General features: G+C 40.5%; 1 gene segment (V, D, J or C); it reads right to left on the bottom strand.

Annotated features, from left to right (window-relative positions):
• Positions 1-11,479: 11,479 nt before the first annotated feature.
• On the bottom strand, positions 11,480-14,677 carry LOC129041627 (T cell receptor beta variable 13-like). The segment is given in 2 exon segments: positions 11,480-14,071; positions 14,182-14,677. Coding segments are annotated over 2 exon segments (474 nt in total).
• Positions 14,678-21,805: the final 7,128 nt, after the last annotated feature.

The following is a 21,805-nucleotide window of genomic DNA, read 5'->3' as shown; positions in this document are numbered from 1 at the left end:
TAAATGTTAGAAAAGTGCAAATCAAAACTGCTATGAGATAGCACCTCACACCCATTAAGATAGCTATCATTAAAAAGATAAGTTGCAAGAGTGTGGAGAAAAAGGAACTTTTATACACTGTTGGTGGAAAAGTAGATTGATGCAATCATTAAGAAAATTAGTGTAGATGTTCCTAAAGAAATTAAAAATAGAATTTTATGACCCAGCAATCTCTTTTCTTGGTATATACACAAAGAAAATGAAATCCCACCTCTTGGAGATATCTGCACTCCCATGTTCATTGCAGCATTATTTACAATAGCCAAGATATGGAAACAACCTAAGTGTCTACTGATGGACAAATGGATGAATAAACTGTGGCATACATATACAATGGAGTATTATTTGATCCTAAAAAAAAATAATGAGATCTTGCCATTTACCACAACAAGCATAGATGAACCTGGAGGACATTAGGCTAAGTGAAATAAGCCAGACACAGAGAAATAGTGTATATTATTTATATGTAAAATTTATAAAAACTCAAATATACAGAGAGAGTGAAATAGTGGTAACTGGGAGGATGGCAGGGGGAGGGAATAGGAAATGGGAACATTTAGGCCAAATGATACAAGATAGCAGATAGGCGGATGAAGAAGTCTAAAGATCTAATGTGCCACATGAAAACTATAGTTAATATATTCAGAAATTTTCTAAATGAGTAAATTATATCTGTTATTGCCACAGGGAGTAAATGGGTAACTATGTGAGATGATGGCTATATTAATTTGTTTCACTATAGTAACCATTTTCCTGTAGGTATGTATCTCATAATATCATGTTATGTACCTAAAGTATATATAATAAAATTTTCAGATTTAAAGTAAAAGTTCAAAAAAAGATGCTTAACATCATTAGTCATTAGGAACATGTAAATCAAAACTGCAATGAGGTATCACTTCGCATTTACCAGGATGGCTATAATAATTTTTAAAAAGAAGAACAGAACAGAAATTAAGTGCTGGCAAGGCTGTGAAGAAACTGGAAGGCTTTTACATTGTTGTGGGAATAAAATGCTGAGGCTGCTATAAAACACTGTTGGGCAGTTGCTCAAAATGTCAAATGTAGAATTCCCATGTGACTCAGCAATTCCACCCCTAGGTATACACCCAAAATAATTGAAAGCAGGAAATCAGACAGATACTTGTAGGCCAGTGTTTATTACAAGATTATTTATAATATTCAAAAGGTGGAAACAACCCACATGTCCATCAGCTGATGATGAGATAAACAAAATGTGGTCTATACACACAATGAAGTATTATTCAGCTATATAAAGGAGTAAAATTCTGACACATGCTACAATATGGATGAATCTTGAAAGCATTAAGCTAAGTGAAAGAAGACAGACACAAAGGGAAATATATCTTATGATTTCCCATCAATTAACTATCTAGAGTTGGTAAATTCATATAAACAAACGGTAGATTAGAGGCTACCAGAAGCTGAGAAGCATGGGAAAGATGGAGTTATTGCTTAATGGGTATAGTTTGAGATCATGAAAAACATTTGGAAACAGCAGTGATGGTTCTACAACATTGTGAATGTACGTAATTCCACTTAATTGTACATTTTAAAATTGCTAAGGTGAAAAATTGTATGGTTTATGTATATATAAAACATTTAAAAGTTAACATTTAAAAACTGTGGTAATATGTATTTTATATATGTATAAAACTGTGGTAACGTATATACTATATATTATATATATGTAAAACCATGGTTATACATATATGTGTAACCACAGTTTTTAAATGTTAATTTTTAAATGTCAATTAAAACCTTCAAAATGGCTAAAATAAATATTGACAACTCAATTCTCCATGATGGACCCTAAAGACAATGAAAGGAACTCAAGTAATTTAAACACACAGTCATCTCTTAGTATCCCGAGGGTATTGGTTCCAGGAAACCCTGCTGATACCCTAATCCAAGGGTGCCCACCTTCCTCACAGTCAGCCTTTCGTATCCTTGGGTTCCAAATCAGCTGATATAGAGGGTCAACTATATTGCTAATTTATTTCAAAATGTTGCTTGTCAGAATATATCTCAGAAAGGGTTTTCTGATATAGTTATTGTATTAGTCTGTTTTCACACTGCTATGAAGAAATACCCGGGACTGGGTAATTTAATTTATAAAGAGGTTTATTTGACTCACAGTTCCATATGGCTGAGAAGGCCTCAGGAAACTTACAATCATGGCAGAAGGAGAAGGGAAACAAGGCATGTCTCACATGGCAACAGGACAGAGAAAGAGAAGGGAAAACTGCCACTGTTAAACCATCAGGCCCTGTGAGAAATCACTCACTATTAGGAGAACAGCACGGGGGAAACCACCCCCATGATGCAGTCACCTCCACCTGGTCCCTCCCTTGACACATTGGGATTACAATTTGAGATGAGGGTGGCAACACAGAACAAAACCACATCAGTTATAATTTTCTTCTGTAGTATAATACAGTTCTATTAGTCCATATCTTTTCTCATATTTGGGACTATCATTTCTTTGAAGCCTTTCCAGTCTTCAAAGTCTGGTAAGTTTGCATTCATAATTTACTGTTTCAGATTGGAATACTCTGATTCTAAGTGAAGTTAAAAACCTATTCTTTTTTTTTTTTTTTTTTTTTTTTTTTTTTAAGACGGGATCTTGCTCTGTCACCTAGTCTGGAGTGCAGGGGGTGATCTTGGCTCACTGCAACCTCCGCCTCCCAGGTTCAAGTGATTCTTGTGCCTCAGTCTCCCGAGTAGCTGCTAGGACCACAGGCACATCCCACCATGACCAGCTAATTTTTTGTATTTTTTATAGAGATGGGATCTCGCCATGTTGGCCAGGCTTGTCTCGAACTGCTGACCTCAAGTGATCTGCCCACCTCAGCCTCCCAAAGTGCTGGGATTATGGGAATGAACCACTGCACCTGGCCCAAGAACCTATTTTTATGTTAGTAGTAATTTATGTTTACTTTTCTGTGAAATGCCTATTTAGACTAAGTATTGCCATTTTATTGGGTTGTCTTTTTCTTAGTAAGTTATGAGAATGCTTTACCCATTGTAGATACCAACTCTATTAGATAAGAACAGCTATGCTACAGAAAATAAAATAAAAATAAATCTTAAAATCTCATTGGCTTAATTCTATGAAGTCTTGCTTTCCATGTCCACAAAGCCCAGCAGGCCATAAGTAGCTTTCTTTCATGGTTGTTCACCAAATTATGACCCAGTGAGCCAGGCTGCTTCCATATTATCATTAGTCAATCTGTATTGCATAGCTCCCAAGTTTATTAGGGCATGGCAAAAGAGTTGAAGGGTATCTGTACAGACAACAGTCAACAGCAGGCTTGAGACTGTGGTGCTTAGAAAGTCCTGCTTGCGAGATTGGCGTTTGGCTGACATCTGGGAAGCTGGCTGGTGAGCAGTGCCCTGCACTGACATAGTTTCTCCTAACCGAGAGGAGTAGCTCATTGTGCCTAGACTGATACTGCAAACAGTATTGTGCTGAACACCAGATTTCCTTCTGGGCTGTGGATTTTGGGTTCATACTAGGCAGTGAGTGCCTCTATGACCGGCCTCCACTAAAGCCTCTGGGGTGTTGAGTCGCTGATGAGCTCCACAGGCAGAAACATTGCACACGTGTTAATGCATTTTTGTTGCTGGGAGGTGAGCTCTTTGTGACCCCTCCCAGGAGGAAGACAGCATAAGGAAGCCAATGTGTGAACTCCTCTAGATTCCTCCTGTGTGTTTTCTTCATATGATCTGCTGATGAATATTTACTATGACACTGTAATAAATCTTAACCATAAGTGCCACTGTATGCTATATCCCATGAGTTTTTGCAGCTAATTTCTGTGTCTACTTGAGGACTCTCTTCACAGTGCCACAAGTTATTTCTTTTTTCTTTTCTTTTTTTTTTTTTTTATTTTTTTTGAGACGGAATCTTACACTTTCGCCAGGCTGGAGTGCAGTAGCGTGATCGTGGCTCACTGCAGTCTCCGCCTCCCGGGTTCAAGTGATTCTCCTGCCTCAGCCTCCTGAGTAGCTGGGACTACAGGCGCGCACCACCACATCCAGCTAATTTTTGTATTTTTAGTAGAGACGTGATTTCACCATGTTGGCCAGGATGGTCTCGATCTCCTGACCTCGTGATCTGCCCATCTCAGCCTCCCAAAGTGCTGGGATTACAGGCATGAGCCACTGCGCGTGGCCACCGCAAGTTATTTCTAAGGGCCAGCCTTGGGATTGCCCACATCAGTTCTGCACACATCCAGTTATACAGAACCTCTTCATATGTTCCCAGCCCTTTAACTGCATGTGAAGCCTAGAACTGTAGGGGAGCCAAGGGACTTTTGTGAGCATAAATGGTGTTTGTCATGCTGATTCCTCTTCATTTGCATGCATTCCTCATGCCTTTTCCAGGCTGTGGCTTGACTTTTCATTTTTTATCATGCGTTTTGATACATGATTAATACAACTAATGTCAGTTTTTTGTTGTTGTTGTTGTTTTATTTTTTGAGACAGAGTTTTGCTCTGTCACCCAGGCTGAAGTGCAGTGGTGCCATCTCGGCTCACTGCAACCTCCGCCTCCCGAGTTCAAGTGATTCTCGTGCCTCAGCTTCCAGAGTAGCTGAGATTACAGGCACACGCCACTACCCCTGGCTAATTTGTGTGTTTTTAGTAGAGACGAGGTTTTGCCATGTTGCCCAGGCTGGTCTCGAACTCCTGGGCTCAAGTGATCCACCCGCCTAGGCCTCCCAAAGTGCTGGAATTAAAGGTGTGAGCCACCATGCCCATCCAGTATTATTTTTTATGGCATGTGTTCTTTTGTGTTTCCACTAAAAAATCTTCCCTCACAGGATAAAAATATTTTCCTTAATTTCTTTTAGTGAAATTTAAGTTTTTCTGTTTATAGTTAAGAGTAAATGTACCTGAAATATACTTTCACATAAGGAATGAAGTAGAGACTTAGGAATAAGAGGGAGGAACATATGTTCAGTGTAGAAGAAATAATCTGTAAAAACACATCCCCATGGTGGGAAACAACATAACACATATGAGGAAATAACTGAACATAGAGGAGCGTGGCTGGAGCAGAGACAGCCAGGGGAGACTTGTGCAAAATGATGATGGAGATGTAGGTGAAGGACAAATGATAGAGGGCCCCATGAGGCTATTGCCCCATAGAAGAAAGGCAGCCAGGAACAGAGGTCAGGAGTGAAGGTTCATGACTATGAGTGGAAAGATAGTGGAGCGTGGGGAAAGGGGCAGATGAAGAAGGAACTGAAGCCCACAGGGGAGAGAAGGAGTCCAGGCTTTGGGGTTAAAAGAATCATCACTAATCTCAACGAATGATGCCTTTTCCTTTCTGCAAGCAGCAAAAGAGAGCTGCAGAAGAGAGACTCAGCAAGCTAAGGGTGTTGGGGTGACCTCCAGTTGGTCTGAGACTGGGGTAGGAATGGACGTCAGCACCGAGGGTCATAAGGCCCCTGCTCTATGGCTTCCAGGCTGGCCAGGGCCCTCTGACTTCTGTGGAGGCCTGGACTTCCCAGGGTGGGGATAGACACAGAGCGACCTCAGTCTTTCTAACTGCCGTTTACGTGCAGAGAGGAGGCAGCCACGGAGCACTGTGGACTCACTGATGGCGCAGAAGTACACAGATGTCTGGGAGCGGGTAGCGGACTCCAGAGTGAGGAGGAAATCCTCTGTCTTTGATCTAGAGACACTGTAGCCATCTGAGACTTCTCCTTTGTCAGTGTCTTTAACACCATATGAGTAATGGATCAGCCTCAGCCCATGCCCTAGGTCTTGTCGATACCAGTACATATAGCGGCGGTTCTCAGTCTCGTGACATTTCAGAGTCACTGGTGTTCCTGTCTCTGTGATCTTGTGTCTTGGGCTCTGGGTGATTCCAGCATCCATATGTCCTGTAATAGAAAACAACAGACCCTGATGCTGTAAGCCTAAGAAAAAGGCTTGTATTGAGGCCTTGGGAATTCCAGGGAGGGAAGCCCACCTGTGACCAGCCCTCACCTGTCCACAGGAGACAAAGGGCCACATAGAAGAAGAACCTTGTGGCCATTTCAGGTCCAGGCCAGGATCTCATGTCTCCCAGCCCTGCTTGGGGAAATAGAACTTAGGTATTCAGTGACTCGATGACATCAGTGCCCCTGACAAATAGTTGTGCTGGAAAGTTAACCTGCCACATCCCTTCCATTCTCCACAAAAATAAATCATATATATATATACACACATATATTCATTGTATATATATGTAATTTATGGTATATACAACAATATTTTATAGGACATATATACAATTTAACAGCTCAGAATGGGAATAATTTGTAGACTATTTTTAAAGACATAAGTGCATATGCTCTTTGCAGGTTATTAGAAAGAAAATGCATTCCTCTCTGCATATTTTATTCCCGTTACGATACAATTCCTCATTTATATGCTGTTTTAATTGTTTCCAAATTGATGTAGTCTAAGGGACATTCTCATGGCAGTCTGGTGTCCTTTATAACTCATCTCCTCAAATTTGCCTCTAAGTACCTTTTACTAGATTTTATCTTTTCTCAAACTCTGGATAACTGGATGTCAGCCTACAGTGATGGCCTCTGTTAAAAGAGCCACCTGACATCTGGGAAGGTTTCAAAAAGTCTTAAGGTCAGGATCAATACAATTTGTATATTGTTTTATGCTCTGTCACATTAGTTCACCTCACAGGAGCCTCATCATCAGAGCTCAGACCTCTGTGTATTCCCGCTGGTAGTGTGATGGTTAATTTTAGGTGTTATTCTGACCACATTAAGGCATACCTGGATAGCTGGTACAGCAACATTTCTTGGTATGTCTGTGAGGGTATTTCTGGAGGAGATTGGCTTGTAAATTGATGAACTGTGTGGGGAAGATCTACTCTCAATGTGCATGGGCAATATCCAGTCAGCTGGGGGCCTGGATAAAACAAAAAGGCACAGAAAGGGTGAATTTGCATTCTCTCTCAGAGATGAGACATGTGTCTTCTACTGCCCTTGGATATCAGAACTCTAGCTTCTCCTACCTTTGGATTCCGGGACTTGCATTAGCAATCCCCTGGGTTGTCAGGCTTTTGGTCTCAGGCTGAGAGACACAACATTGGCTTCTCTGGTCTGAGGCCTTCAAACTTGGACTGAATCATGCTACTGGCTTTGCTTCATCTCTAGCTTGCAGATGGCTGGCATACTGGGGAACTTTTCAGCCTTCGTAATCACGTGAGCCAATTTCCCTAATAGATCTCTTCTCTTCTCCTCTCTTCTCTTCTCTTCTTTCTGTCTCTCTCTCTTTCTATATATATATATATAGAATATATAAAGAGAGTATATATATACACATATATGTACATATATACACACATATATAGTGTGTGTGTGTGTATATATATACATATATACTGTTTCTCCAGAGAAACAGAACCAATAGAATGTATATATGCATATGTATACATATATACATTTTTTTGCTATGAGAATGCTCTGCTAGGCAACACCACATACTATGAAAATGCTTTAAAATGCAACAGGAAGAAATGTTAAGGCACAAAGAACAAGTACATAGTGACACATGTCTATCAGAACACACTAAGTAATGATCCACACTGCTTCCACCCTTTACCCAGAAAGGGAAGGATCTAGGCCACCTCGTCCTCAGAGAGAAACAGAACCAATAGAATACATACATGTATGTACATATACACATATGTATAACTAATACAGATATGACTTCTCCCTTTGTTTTAGGAGAGGCCACCTGAGTCTCCATCACCTAATAGGGGTCTCATCATCAGAACTTAGACCTCTGTGTTCTCATGAGTTTTGTGATGGTTAATTTTCGGTGCCAACCTGACCAGGCTAGGGCATACCTAGGTAGCTGGTAGAACAGCATTTCTTGGTCTATCTGTGAGGGTATTTCTGCAGGAGATTGGCTTGTGAGTTGATGGACTATGTGGGGAAAACCCACCCTCCTTTTTTTCTTTTGTGTAAAAATAAGAGGAAGCTCATTAGGGTTGTATGTGAGGTATTTGCCCAGAAGTACACTAGTCTGGTGCTTTTAGGGTCACAGGGAAATGTCCTGTGTCCATTCAGAAGGTCTTATAACCACAAACGGGAGGATATTGATTGAACCGTAAATGTGCTGTGGTGCAAAATTTACATCTAGTCAATAGTGGTACTATTGTTATTTCAGATACAGGTCACATCTCGGTGTGAGGATCCCTTTTTGTGACTGCACATCTTGATGTAACCTGGGTGGGTAATTCCTACACTCATGCTCCAGTGAGAATGGCTACAGAATCTGAAGTGGAGACAGGGAGGAGACCCATGAACACCCCCATGGAGAGGCTGTGGCTGGGGCCTGGCAAGCCCAGGAAGAGCTTTCCCATCTATGCCCAGAACTCCCCTGGTCCTAGGAGACCAAAAGGCACACAGAAAAAGAGATCATTGCCCATGGTTGAGTCAGGACAGGAAAGGAGAGCTTTCCATCTCAGGGCTCAGATTCTTTGGGGTAGGGCACATGGAATCCAAGAGCTCTGAGAATTGTTATCAAAATAGGGTGTGATCCATCAATAAATAAGGTGTGATCCACCAATAGAATTCTCAACAATACTCTGACTTCTCTGGAGAGATAAACATCTACCAGGAATATTTTCCTTGTATTTACATTTGTATTACTTGATCATTATTGATTTACAAATTTTCTTTTGTTGAAAACATACACCTTGTTTTGCAGCTTTGCCTGTTTTCTGTGCTGATGTTTTTCACACATTTACATGGTGCCTACACACGGTAACTAGCTAGAAGTGGATTTGCCATGAAGTCAATGAAGAATAACTTCAGGCCTTCTCACTTGTGCAGAATTTATTTATTTTTTTTTTAATTTGAGACAGGGTCTCACTCTGTCACCCAGGTTGGAGTACAATGGCTTGATCTCTGCTCACTGCAACCTCCACTTCCTGGGCTCAAGTGGGTCTCCTGCCTCAGTCTCCCAAGTAGCTGGGATTACAGGCGTCCACCACCGTGCCTGGCTAATTTTTGTATTTTTAGTAGAGACAGGGTTTCACCATGTTGGCTAGGCTGATTTCAAACTCCTGACTTCAAATGATCTACCCGCCTCAGCTTCCCAAAGTGCTGGGATTACAGGCATGAGCCACTGTGCCTGGCCTTACACAGAATTTTTTCAAGACATTGTCATTTTTTATTCTCTTTTTCAAAGCGATCCCTAAAATTTTATAAGCCTCATGTTCCACAAAACTTGGATCTACTCTGCACATATGCTTGTTAAATTTTTGTTGAATGACTGAAGAAAGAAATGAATGGTTCTTTGAGTCCAGGCAGACCCTGAAGCTGTGAAACATAAACTTAGTCTATTCAGTTACAAATAAGCTCAGAGCCTTAACTGAGCAGAGACCCATGTGAATCTGTTGGAAACTCAGAATGAGTCAAAATGAACTTGGAAGAGATAGTTCACATATCATTATAAGACTTCTGAATGAATGCATGGCGTATAACTAAAAGAAAACCATGGCATTTTTCAAAGAGAAGTGTCTTAGAGGGTCATCCCATTCTATCACTGTCAAAGTTTTAAGCTGCCCCTGAAGGCAAAGTTTGAGACGTGGGCTTTGGTGAAAGTAGTTTATTTTGGAAAGGATCTCAGGAATTAGGAATAAGAAAGATGGGAGAATAAAATAGGGAGAGAGGGAACCAAGATAAAGGTACAATATTGAGTTTGTGCTGGAGCAACAGGAGATGGAATCCATCAGGATTGCTCTGAATTCACAACTTTATGGGAGCATCACACCTTGCATATCAGACTCAGTATCAAGCAGGAAATGCTGTAAGGTACAACATTTTCACTTTCTCTTAAGACACAACTGTTTGTGTTAGTTTTGCCAATGAATTATCAGACTACTATATTTGCATTTTAGATGACTTTGTGTCTGAATCATAGGTGAATCAGACAAAAGTAATTTGTGTATGCCTTTGTTACCAGATTGCACAAAGTAAAAAACTGCTTGACTAGAGATTTGTCAGAAAATTCATAGGGACCTAAGACTTATTGAGCCTATACTATGTATTAGACTCTGTTTTATTTACATGTATAAAATCTCTGTAAGACATATATGATTGGCCTCAGTTTAGCCAAATGTTTTCAACATCACTGACCCAAGGGATCAGAAGATAAACCACTGAGGTCTCCTCATCTCTGAGGATCTTCCTCTTTAGCAAGTAGCCTCCCACGTGAAAGATGTTATTCAAATGGTTTGTGTCAGATGCATTGTTTCTAAAAGAGATATTTAGATTTCCAATGTTGAAGGTATCTTCCTCTACCAAAATGTATAGGGTGGAGTAACTTCAAGCACAGGTTGAAAGTCAGTATGGCCTAGGTGTGAGTCCAAGTTCTATATTTGTTAGCTGTACCTCCTTTAGAAAATCTAAATTCTCTAACAGTTTTTTACCTGTAATATGGGAGTAAATTGTTCTCCCTTTTGAAATTCTTAAGAAAGTAATTGAAATAATGTACCTGGTATACGGCCCAGAGAAAATGGGATTAACAATATTGCTTGTTATTAGCAATCAGCAAGGGAATTTTCTCTAAGTTCACATAAACGAGGTAGAATTAAGTTGGTCTCTGTCCACCGTGTACTTGCACATGCATCTGCAAATGGCACATCATACACTTGGTAGCTGCTGTGCTGGCTGTTCTACATGCGCACCCAATGCTCCCCACAACCGACTCTCGCCTCCCTGCCCCATACTGCCCTGGACTGTGCCCCTGAAGACCGATTTCAGCAAACAGTGCTATCCAGGCTTTCAGCTGGGCTTTCCAGTGGAAGACATCAGCTGGACATTGAAGGGTAGTGAAGAGAAAGTTCAGCATATCTGGGCTTCCCCTTCCTAGCTCTGGTCCTGAATTCACCCCTTTGGGAAACTTTTCTCATTACTTGCATGCACCTCCAGTAACACAGAATTTCCCTCCCACCCCTTTCTCCATAGGCCCAGCAGTTAGTTGTACTGGCTTCCCAATGTGCTGGAAACCCCTGGTCCCTCAAACACTTCTTGGTGTCCCTAAGTCTGTTTACCCCTCTAAACATAGTCCTTTGATTAAATTGTTTTCACTTCAGCCTTTTTGATTGTGTCGTCTGTTCCTTGCCAGAAAACTGACTGATTGAAAGGACTTTCATACATTGTAAATGCGTGTATGAATAATTAGGGATATATTATCTTGCCAGACTTTAGATTTCTTAAAGACAGAATGTGTAACTTGAAAAATTACATCTCATTTTCTGTATTCCAAGGAAATTTTTAACATAATAGGTATTCCAGGAATATCTACTGAATAAATTAACAAGTGAACAACAACTAAATGACAACAGCAAAGCTATATATATAAAATAAATTTTCATAAACAAGTTGACAGAAAATATAAAATTTATTCTCCTGCTTTCCATTTCTCTGCTGCATAGCTGGGTGTGCTGATGATTGTCTTTTGGCACTGAGTACCCCTAAATGTCCTCCAACAATCTCTCTCTCTCTCTCTTATTGCAAGAGCTAGAAGACTTGAAAGTACATTTCCCAGGCCGGGCACAGTGGCCCACGCCTGTAATCCCAGCACTTTGGGAGGCTGAGATGGGTGGATCGCGAGGTCAGGAGATTGAGACCATCCTGGCTAACATGGTGAAACCCCGTCTCTACTACAAATACAGAACAATTAGCCGGGCGTAGTGGCGGGTGCCTGTAGTCCCAGCTACTAGGGAGGCTGAGGCAGGAGAATGGCGTGAACCCAGGAGGTGGAGCTTGCAGTGAGCCGAGATCGCGCCACTGCACTCCAGCCTGGGTGACTGAGCGAGACTCCATCTCAAAAAAAAAAAAAAAAGACATTTCCTAGATTCTCCTGAGAGCAAGTTTCTGAAAACAGTTTTGCTTCCCCCAGTAAGCTATACTTGTGGAAAAGTTAGAAGCAGAATAAAGACTTTTATCTGACAGCAACAGACAGGTGGATTTGCAACGACCGCTGGATACTTTCCTGTGAATCACCCTCTTGGTCACTGCAAGACCACTATGACTCTCAGCTATTTCCAGTAGTCCCTGACCTGGGCAAAAGTAGCAACTTCAGCCTTTGTGATCACTAGTGGAGGGCCTGAGTGCAAGCTTCAACCTTCTGAGAACCTCCCACTTCTCAGCCTTCCAGTGGTTTATAACCACTAATTCCCTGTATTAACTCCTATTCTCCCTGGAATTCCTAGAGGATTCTGTTTCCTTGACTGAACCCTCTGATGTATTAGAAATGCCCCTGTCACTATATGTCTATATTAGGACATATTGTGGCCCCATTCTTTATGGAACTAAAACAGGACAAATATTCTCCGGCCGGAAGTTACATGTCCTGGAGGTTGGCAGGCCATAAGCCATAGTAACCACATTCCGTAATAAGTGACCTTCTTCTACTGCTTGGCTAGTCTTGAGATGGAAGAATAGTGCTCTGCTGTAGCTCATTGACCAAGGCCCAGGAAACACTATAGAATTTTAGAAATTTTATTTTGGAGGCATGGAGTCATAGGTTTGGATCCTGCCTTTGATCCTCGGAAATATGAAATACTGGAGAAGTTCATGAGCTACAGCTTCCTATCTATAAAATGGTACACTGAAGTCTTCTACATTTATAAAGTGGATATGCTAATGTCTATCTTTGCATTAAAATACATGAACTCAGGAGGATCATTTGAGGAGTTTGAGACTAATCTGGACAACATGACAAGGCCTCATCTCTACAAAAATAAAAATTAAAAAAAATTAGCCAGGCAGGGGGACACATCACCTTGTAGGAACTGAGGAACTGGGGACACACCTTGTAGTGATGTGTCCCTGTAGTCATAGCTACTCAGGCAGCTGAGGCGGGAGGATTGCTTGAACCCAGGCGCTCAAGGTTGCAATGAGCCATGATCACAACACCACTGCACTCCAGCCTGGGTGACAGAGTGAGACCCTGTCTCAAAAAAGAAAAAAAAAAAAACCCGCAATGTGTACGGCTATGATTTGACTGTGTTCCTAAATAATTTATATATTGAAAACTTGGTTCCCAATGCAGCAGTGTTGAGAGGTAGGACCTTTGGAAGGTGACTGCGTCTTAAGGACTCTGCCCTCGTAAAAGTTAATCCATTCATGGATTTATGGGTTATAGAAGGAATTAGTTAGTTATGAGATTGGGTCTGTTATAAAAGCCAGTTTGACCATCTTTCATGAGCCCCCTCATATGTAATGCCCTGTGCCACCTGGGGACTCTGCAGAGTCCTCACCAGCAAGAAGGTCCTCACTAGATGTGGGTCCTTGACCTTGGGCTTCCCAACCTCCAGAGCTGTAAGAAACAAATTTCATTTCTTTATAAAATACCCAGTCTCAGGTATTCTGTATGGCAACAGGAAACACACTAAAACATATACCCATATGTTGGCACAGAGTAGGAGCTCCCGCCACTTGCTAGGAATTAAAAAGTACTGGCTAAGATGTGAGAACTTCCAGTGGGTCTGGAGCCCACAAGTGCAGGAGCTCTCACTGAGCTCAGCAGGGCAGGGGAAAATGTTAGAAAAGAATAGAAGTATCTCTGGGGCTTAGCTAAATCTGTGTGGCAGCCCCCACCTCCTTCTCCCTATTACATCCCCAAGTGAGATAGGAGGGTTTGGGTACAGAAAGCCAGTAATTCTCCAGGGCTGTGCCTAAGCTGCTGGCACAGAAGTACAGGGCTGAGTCCCCCAGCTCCAAGGAGCTCATGTTCAGTTCAGAATGATAGTCACTGAACTGTTGAGCTGAGAATCGATCAGGGATGCTTCCTTTATCGCTCTGCATCTTTTCATAAAACGAAATGAGGAACTGGGGGTCCTGACCTGGACCCTGCTGGTACCAGTAGACAGTGTCGTGTCTAGGGATAGGATAGCATTTCAGAGTGGCTGTTTCCCTCTTTTCTTTGATCAGGTGTCTTGGGGACTGGATGACTCCAGCAGCCACTGAACCTGTGGAGGAAGGAGACAGAAGCTGAAGACTCAGCTCAGGAGAGTTTGACACTTCAGCAACAATTGAACGCTGTGGATGCAGGGATGTCCCACCTGTACTCAGGACTCACCTGCTCCCAGGAGACAAAGCATGACATGGCAGAGGAGCCTGGTGTTCCAGGCAGAGTCAGGCAGGTCAGGACTAAGCATCTCCCTGCTCAGGGTGCTGGTCTCCTGGGGTGAGAAAGCAGGGCTTTTGCTCCTCCTTACCGTTTTTGGAGGTTTTTACTGTGATGTCACTGTTCTGATGTCATCGTCCTATAGGCTCCCATAGGCACCCTGTACTCCAGGACTAGCTCAGCTAACTCAGGCTTTCCACCATCTTGTCCAGCTTCCTGCAGGGCAGGGGAAGCTAGCTGTGCTGAGCGAGAGGGGGCAGGCTTCCGGGCAGACAGCCATCCCCACAGCTTCTGAGATTTTCGTCTGAGGCAGATGCTCCTTTGTCTCCGCCTGGCTTGGGTTATCCAGGCTGCCCTGCTGAAACCCTCATCACACTCCCCATCAAACCTAGGTTGCTAGAGAGGCCACACAAGGCTGCAGTTCAAGGCTTCCTGTCATGACAAATACACGTTGCATATCGGTTGATCTGGTAAGACTATGATTAACTCTTCCTGTGCCAGCAGTACCTCTGGTTCATCTAGTAACATCTCTGATACAGAGACGAAATCAAGACTGTCTCCCTTAACCCTCTCTCTCTCAGACAGCGCTATCAGTGGCCCACTCAATGGATCCACAGTGCCCTCAAGTGGCCAGTGTGTAGTCACTATGATGAAGCTCTAAGGACCCTGACTAGGGAGACTGGGTGCTTCCTAAATTAAACATCAGGATCTCCCAGGACACAGCATAGCTCTTGCTGATTTCAGGTTTACCTGCCTCAAACTCAAATTTTGCACAGGGTAGTGAGGGAGACATAAAGCAAATGTTTTTCTAAACAAGAAACAAAAATTTTACATTTTAATTTAAATTTTAAATTTCATCAAATAATGGTGTAGGAAGGGAGATATCAGCCAGTCATTAAATGCCAGCTGCCATAGGAATGGGGTGAGACCTGGGCAAAGCATTCCCTTTAACCAAAGGTAATTCCTGGAGGCAGCTGACAGTGACATGCTATCAGCGAAACAATCATCTAAGCTGGAGAAATAAACACATTAGTCCCATGAAAAGAAACTGCCTACTTATATATCTTTTATTTTTTTAATACTCTAGTCAATTTTTGTTTTTAGTGAATTGCCTTCTTTATGATTGATGTGTAGGAATTCTTTATAATATGAATCCAGCCCTTTCTCAGATATACATTTGCTTTTTCTTAATATATTTTGAAGAACTTTTTGGGATATGCATAAAGAACAATTTGCTTTTTTTATGGTTAGAACATTCTTTTGTCCTTAAGAAATCTTTGCCTATCCCATGATCATGAAAAGAGCTCGCTATGTTTTCTTCTAGAAGCTTTCAGGTTTTAGTTTTTTGATTATCTGGGATTTTTTTGTGTCTCTTACTAATTTTTGTTTATGGGAAGGGTCAGCAGTTTTCCTGTAAAGGGTGAGATAATAAATTTTTTAGTTTTGTGCCTCATGTAGTATTTGTCTCAACTACTCAATTCTGTCATTGTAGTGCAAAAGCAACCACTGACAATATATACATGAATGACTGTGGCCATGATCCAATAGAACTTCATTTATGTTTACTGAAATTTGAGTATCTTAGATTTTTATATGTAACAAAATACTTTTTATTTTTTTTCACTCATTTAAAAATGTAAAATTTTTGTTAGTTTCTGGGCTGTATGAAAACAGACAAAGGCCAAATTTGGTCCAGAGGCCATAGTTTGCCCACATCTGGTTATGGAGTGAGATAAGGCTGGAGATTCATTATATTTCCGTATTATCCCATTTTTCTAGAACAATGTGCTGAAAAGACTATTTTATCCTCTTTTTGCTGTCTTTAGTATTTGATCTGGGAATTACATATGCATCTTTGACTTATCACAGTTTGCTTGCAAAAATTTTCTATTTAACCATAGGATGTCATAAATGTCCTTTTTTAGGTGAAGAAAATTTCTTATTACTCTGAGTTTGATAACAGTTTTCATCAAGAAAGGATATGGAATTTTATCAAATGTTTAAGTTATCTATAGATATGGTCGTATAGTTTTCATATTTTTCGTGCAGATAAGGTAAATGACATAGTCTGTTTTTTGAATGTCAGATCAACAATGCATTACTGAGATAAACCCTGCTTGACCATGTTGTACTATCCCTCTTACATATTGTTAGACTCTCTAGGCTGCAATTGTAAAAGGATCATTGAATCTGTGTTCCTGAGAGATATTAGTCAGCAGCTTTCTTGGAATCTCTTAGTCTCGTTTTGGTATCAGAGTAGTTCTGACCTCAGAATGAATAGAAAATTATCCCCTGTTCTTCAGTTTCCCCTCAGTCCTACTTTGGCGGCATCCTACCAACTTTGATATATTTTTATATTTGTTCAGTTGAAAATAATTTCTTTTCTGTTGAACATTCTCAAACATTTTATGCATATATAGCAATTTCCTTGAAATAAATTCATTAAATAAAGAACACTTTGGGTCAAGGAGTGTTAGCAATATTAACTCTTTTGATGTATGCTGCTAAATTACTCATCAAAAAGGGTTTTACAATTTACTCTCCCCCCAAAAAAGAAAGAGTTGGGCCAGGCGCGGTGGCTCATGCCTGTAACCCCAGCACTTTGGGAGGCCAAGGCAGGTGGATCATCTGAGGTCAGGAGTTCGAGACCAGCCTGCCCAACATGATGAAACCCCGTCACTGCTAAAAATATAAAAACTAGCTGGGCATGGTGGTGGGCACCTGTAATCCTAGCTACTTGGGAGGCTGAGGCAGGAGAATTGCTTGAACCCAGGAGACAGAGGTTGCAGTGAGCAGACACCGTGCCACTGCACTCCAGCCTCAGTGACAGAGTGAGACTCCATCTTAAAAAAAAATAATAAAAAAGAAAGGTCTTATTTATCTTCATTCTCACCAGTATTTGGTCAAAAAGAAAAAAAAATGACCAAAATATACTATTAAAATAATTGTAAATTATCTTTTATCTTTTTATATATTCTTTGCTTTATGAGTTATTTAGACAACTATTATCTAATTTTGAAATATTCGGGACTTTTCCAGAAATCTTTCTCTTATTGATTTCTAATGAAGTTTCACTGTGACCAGTGAGTGCACTTGGTTTGACTTGAATACTTTTAATGCATGGATGCTCATTTTATGGCCCAGTGTACATAGTCCATGCTGGCACACAATCAGTGCGCACTCCAAGAGAACATGTATTCTGCTGCTGTTGGATGACATGTTCTGTAAACGTCAATTAAGTCAAATTGGTTGTTGGTGTAGTTCATATCTTCTGTATCCTTACTTGTCTTTTGTTTTTGTCAACTTGTTAAACCAATTACTAAAAGAGGGGTATTGAAATCTCTGATTATAATTGTGGATTTGTCTGTTTCTCCTTGCAGTTCTGTTTTTGCCTTGGGATTTTGAAGATCCATTTTCAGGTATGTAAATATTTGATTGTTACAACCTCTTGGTAGACCAGTACTTTTGTCATTAGGATATGACTTTCATTATCTCAGATGATATTCTCTGCTTGAAATTTATTTTGTTTGATATTAACATTACTAGTCTGGCTTTCCTTTAATTGGTGTTGGCATAGTACATCTTTTTCCATACTTTTATATTTTTTTACATTCTGAGTCTTCATAGTATTCTGATAAGCAGCATATAGTTGTTTTTTTGATATGATTCGATAATATTCAATAGTACAATCTGTGCTTTTGGACTATTTAGATTTGATGTGATTGTTGATGTGGTTACTTTTGTGTCTATCATCTTCTATTTGTTTTCTATCAATCCCATCTCTTCTATATTCCTTTTTTCTTTTTATGTTGTTTTTATGGATTATTTGAGCATTTTTGTAACTCTGTATTGTGTTGGCTTATTAACTATAATGCTGTGTTTTGTCATCTTAGTGGTTGCTCTATGATTTTCAGTATGCACCTCTACTTTAACACAGTCTACCTTCAAGTGACTTCACTGAGATTATGGAAACCTTCCAATGATATGTGTGTTGATTTATTCCTCACCTGTCTTTATGCTAGTCTTGTTATAGATTTACTTTTGCACATATTAGAATCCCTGCACTGTGTTGGAATTATTTCAGTGTAAATAACCAATTATCCTTTAAAGAAATTTAAGTTTAAAAATTTGCTTTTGGGACTCTAATTACATATTAAGCTACTTAAAGTTGTCCCCCAGTTTACTGATGACCCCCACTTATTCTCTGTATTTCATTAAGAATTGTTTATGTTATTTCTTCAAGTTTATTAATATTTTATTGTGTAATGTCTAATCTGATGCTAACTTCATCCAGTGTATTTTTCATCACAGACATTGTAATTTTTATCTCTAGAAGCTTTGTTTGGATCTCATTATGCCTTTCCCCATCTCTACAAAACTTTGAACTTACAGACCAGAGTTACAGTAACTGTTTGACCGTCTTTGTCTGCCAATTTGTCATTTCTGAGTTGGTTCCTATTAATTAATCCTTCTCTTCATTATAGATCCTATTTTCATGCTTCTTTGCAGGTCTGTAATTTTTGATTGATGCCAGATATTTTGTATTTTATATTTTTGGGTGGTAGATATTTTTATATTTCTATTAATATTTTTAGCTTTGTTCTGAGATGCACTTAAGTCAGTTGGAAACAAACAAAAACAAAAACAAAAAAATCCCAGCAGTTGTTATCTTTTTCCTGAATAATTTGGCAAGCTGGTTCTAAAATGTATGTGGAAAAAAAAGTGTCAGTAGTGCTCAAGAACACTTGATAAAAAGGAGCAAAGCTTGAGAAATTATTCTACCGCATATTAAGAATAAGGATGAAGCTGTAGTAAGACAGCGTATTATCAGTGTGAGAACTGACACAACAGACCAATGTAACAGAATAGAGATCCGAGAAAAAAGGCCACACATGTATAATGACGGATTTATGACAAAAGTGGTATTACCGAGTGATGGCGAAACTATTACCACTTAAATAGTATTGGGTAAATTGAATAATCATTTGGAAAAATAAAACTTGACCTCTTCCTCATATCACCTACAAAGAATTAATTCCAGTTCGATTGTGAGTCTAAGTGTGAAAAGTGGAAAATATAAAGATTTTAGAAGGAAATGTAAGAAAACATGATCATTTTGAAGTAAGCAAGGATTTCCTAAAGTGGACACCGAAATACAAAACCTAGCTGAAATGGGAGAAACATGGAATGATTGTCACTTAAGAACTTCTGTTTATCAAGAGAAACTATTAGTAGAGGGAAAAACTAATCTACAGAGAGAGAGAGAAAAAAAAAAATTCCATCCAAAACTCATATACCTCTCATGGGAATGTAAATTGGTACATCTTCTTTGGAAACCTCAAAGAATCCTATGTGGTCAATGTAATTTTATTCAGGTTTTCTTTGAATTGTGTCCTTTTAACACCTTCCCAGGTGGGGTTTATCTTATGAAACAATCTCAATTTGTATTTCTATTTTTTTTAAGTTAGACTGGAGAAGAAGGAAATTAAACATAGAATGACTACAAGATTTTCAGAAGGAAAAAAAGCAATGTATGAACATGAGTTAATGTGTGTTATTGTGGGTAATAGTTATTTCTGAAAAATTGATTTTGATGGAAATTCTTACTAAAGATTCCAATTTTCTTCCAAGGGTGGTAGCTGTAAATGGCCTTAACAGTGTTTGCTTTTCGCTTCCCCACTCCTTGGTAGATTATAGGTCTGAGTTGGTGACATGCGGTAACAGTAGTTTAATATAAATGTGCTGAAATTTCATAGTTCTATAAGAGAATATTTACTTAGTCACTCACTATCCCTGAGACTAAGCTCTGTTATATCCTAATTATGGAAATTTCAACGATATATAAGGAATCCCAGAAATCCATAGGCCAAAATTATTACTACCCAGTGTTCCCTGTTCCTCTATTTCAGAGGTTATTTTCTGACCTCCTAGTATCAGAAGAACACCTGCAGTTCCAAATGCATTCGTTCTCCTTGCTGAGGAAAGAGCAGGGCAGCTCCTTTGTTCAGAGCTTCTGAGAGCTGGAAGAAGTAAGTGCCTGAGGGTTTGTGAGCAGGAAGGAGGTGACTGTGCCATGCTGTGGCTAAGCTGCTGGCACACAGATACATGGCCGAGTCCCCCTGCTCTGTGCGCTGGATCTTCAGGGTGGAGAAAGATCCCTTAGGCCTCTCTGCAGAGAACCGATCACTGAACAGCCCTGATTTCTCTTGCTGAGCTTCATTCTGGAAGTAAGTCAGAAACTCTGGGCCTTGCCCCAGGGTCTGTCGGTACCAATAAAGGCGGTTGTGTTCAGAAATTGGATCACACCTGAAAGTTACATTCTGTCCCCTCTTTGTAATCTTGTGTCTGGGGTCCTGGGAGACTCCAGTATCTGCGTGATCTGTGGAGATACAAGTTGGGAACAGGAGAAAAACAACTGTAGTCGTCACACACACATACACACACACGCACACACACACACACAGACATACACAGACACAATGAGATTGCTTGGTGTTCTGAGGACTCACCTGCCCCCAGGAGACACGGGGCCACCCAGCAGAGGAGCCTGGTGCCCATGGCAGGGTCAGGGCAGGATGGGAGCTTTACCAGATCAGGGTCACTGTGAGTAGGAGCAGAGGATGAGGGACATCCTTGTCCCCACAGAGCAGTTCCCACAGTGACATCAATGAGCCTCAGGATCACCTGATACTGATGAGTTAAGTCTAAGATGGCAGCAACTCTGATGTGCACCACTTTATTATGTACCAGCAAGAAAGAAAGTAATTACTGTCACTCATCAGAAACAATAAACGGTGTAACACCATGAAGCATAGAATTCATGAAAAGTGATAAGTCAGAAGTGGATTTCCGCACACACAGCTTCTGTTAGATCCATTTTGTTTTCCCCACTCAGCCTTCCAGGAGGCTGCTGCCCGCTTTCCACCCTCCGCCTTTGGGAAGCCTTCTCACTTCTCTTATTCCTTTCACATTGTCGGCTGGACGTGCCACCTGGCTACTTCAACAGCACTTTACACAGAAGATCCCAGTGCTGACTGTCAACTTTCCTTGGAGATCTCCTGTTTCTGGCTCTGTTCCTGCATTTTCCTGCCCATCCATGGTCTGGGTAGGATTGGGAGGTGTTTGGGAATTGAAGGAGAGAATTGCCGCGTCTTTTTCCGGAAAGAGTTTGAATTCACAGCTCAGAGGGGCAAGGGAAGAAACGTTGCCTCCAGCAGGCACCAAGCTAAGTTGGGATCTTCAACTCATTCTAAAGGTTAAAAAAAGAACAATTAAACAATTCCCCATATGAATTTATTAATCTCAATACTTTTTCTTTTTTGTCTCCACTACTTATCACGACACCTCCTGTGTTTCTGAGTCACCTCTGAAATAAATAAATGTTCCACAGCCTTTAGAAAGAGTCAGAACTGTTTTACCCTTGACATTCTGATGGGAGTAGTACAATTAAAAAATAGGGAGTTGAATTAATCCTTGGAGTTCCTAACAGTCTGCATTATGAGCAATTAATTTCTCATTTTCATTCCTAACTTAACTCTTAAAACTTCATGGGCACCCTCTTTCATATGAGGGACAA

The sequence above is a fragment of the Pongo pygmaeus genome, chromosome 6 (assembly GCF_028885625.2).
Source record: "Pongo pygmaeus isolate AG05252 chromosome 6, NHGRI_mPonPyg2-v2.0_pri, whole genome shotgun sequence".
Lineage (NCBI taxonomy): Eukaryota > Metazoa > Chordata > Mammalia > Primates > Hominidae > Pongo > Pongo pygmaeus.
Note: the sequence above shows the minus strand (reverse complement) of the source record. Positions and strands in the feature narration are given on the sequence as shown.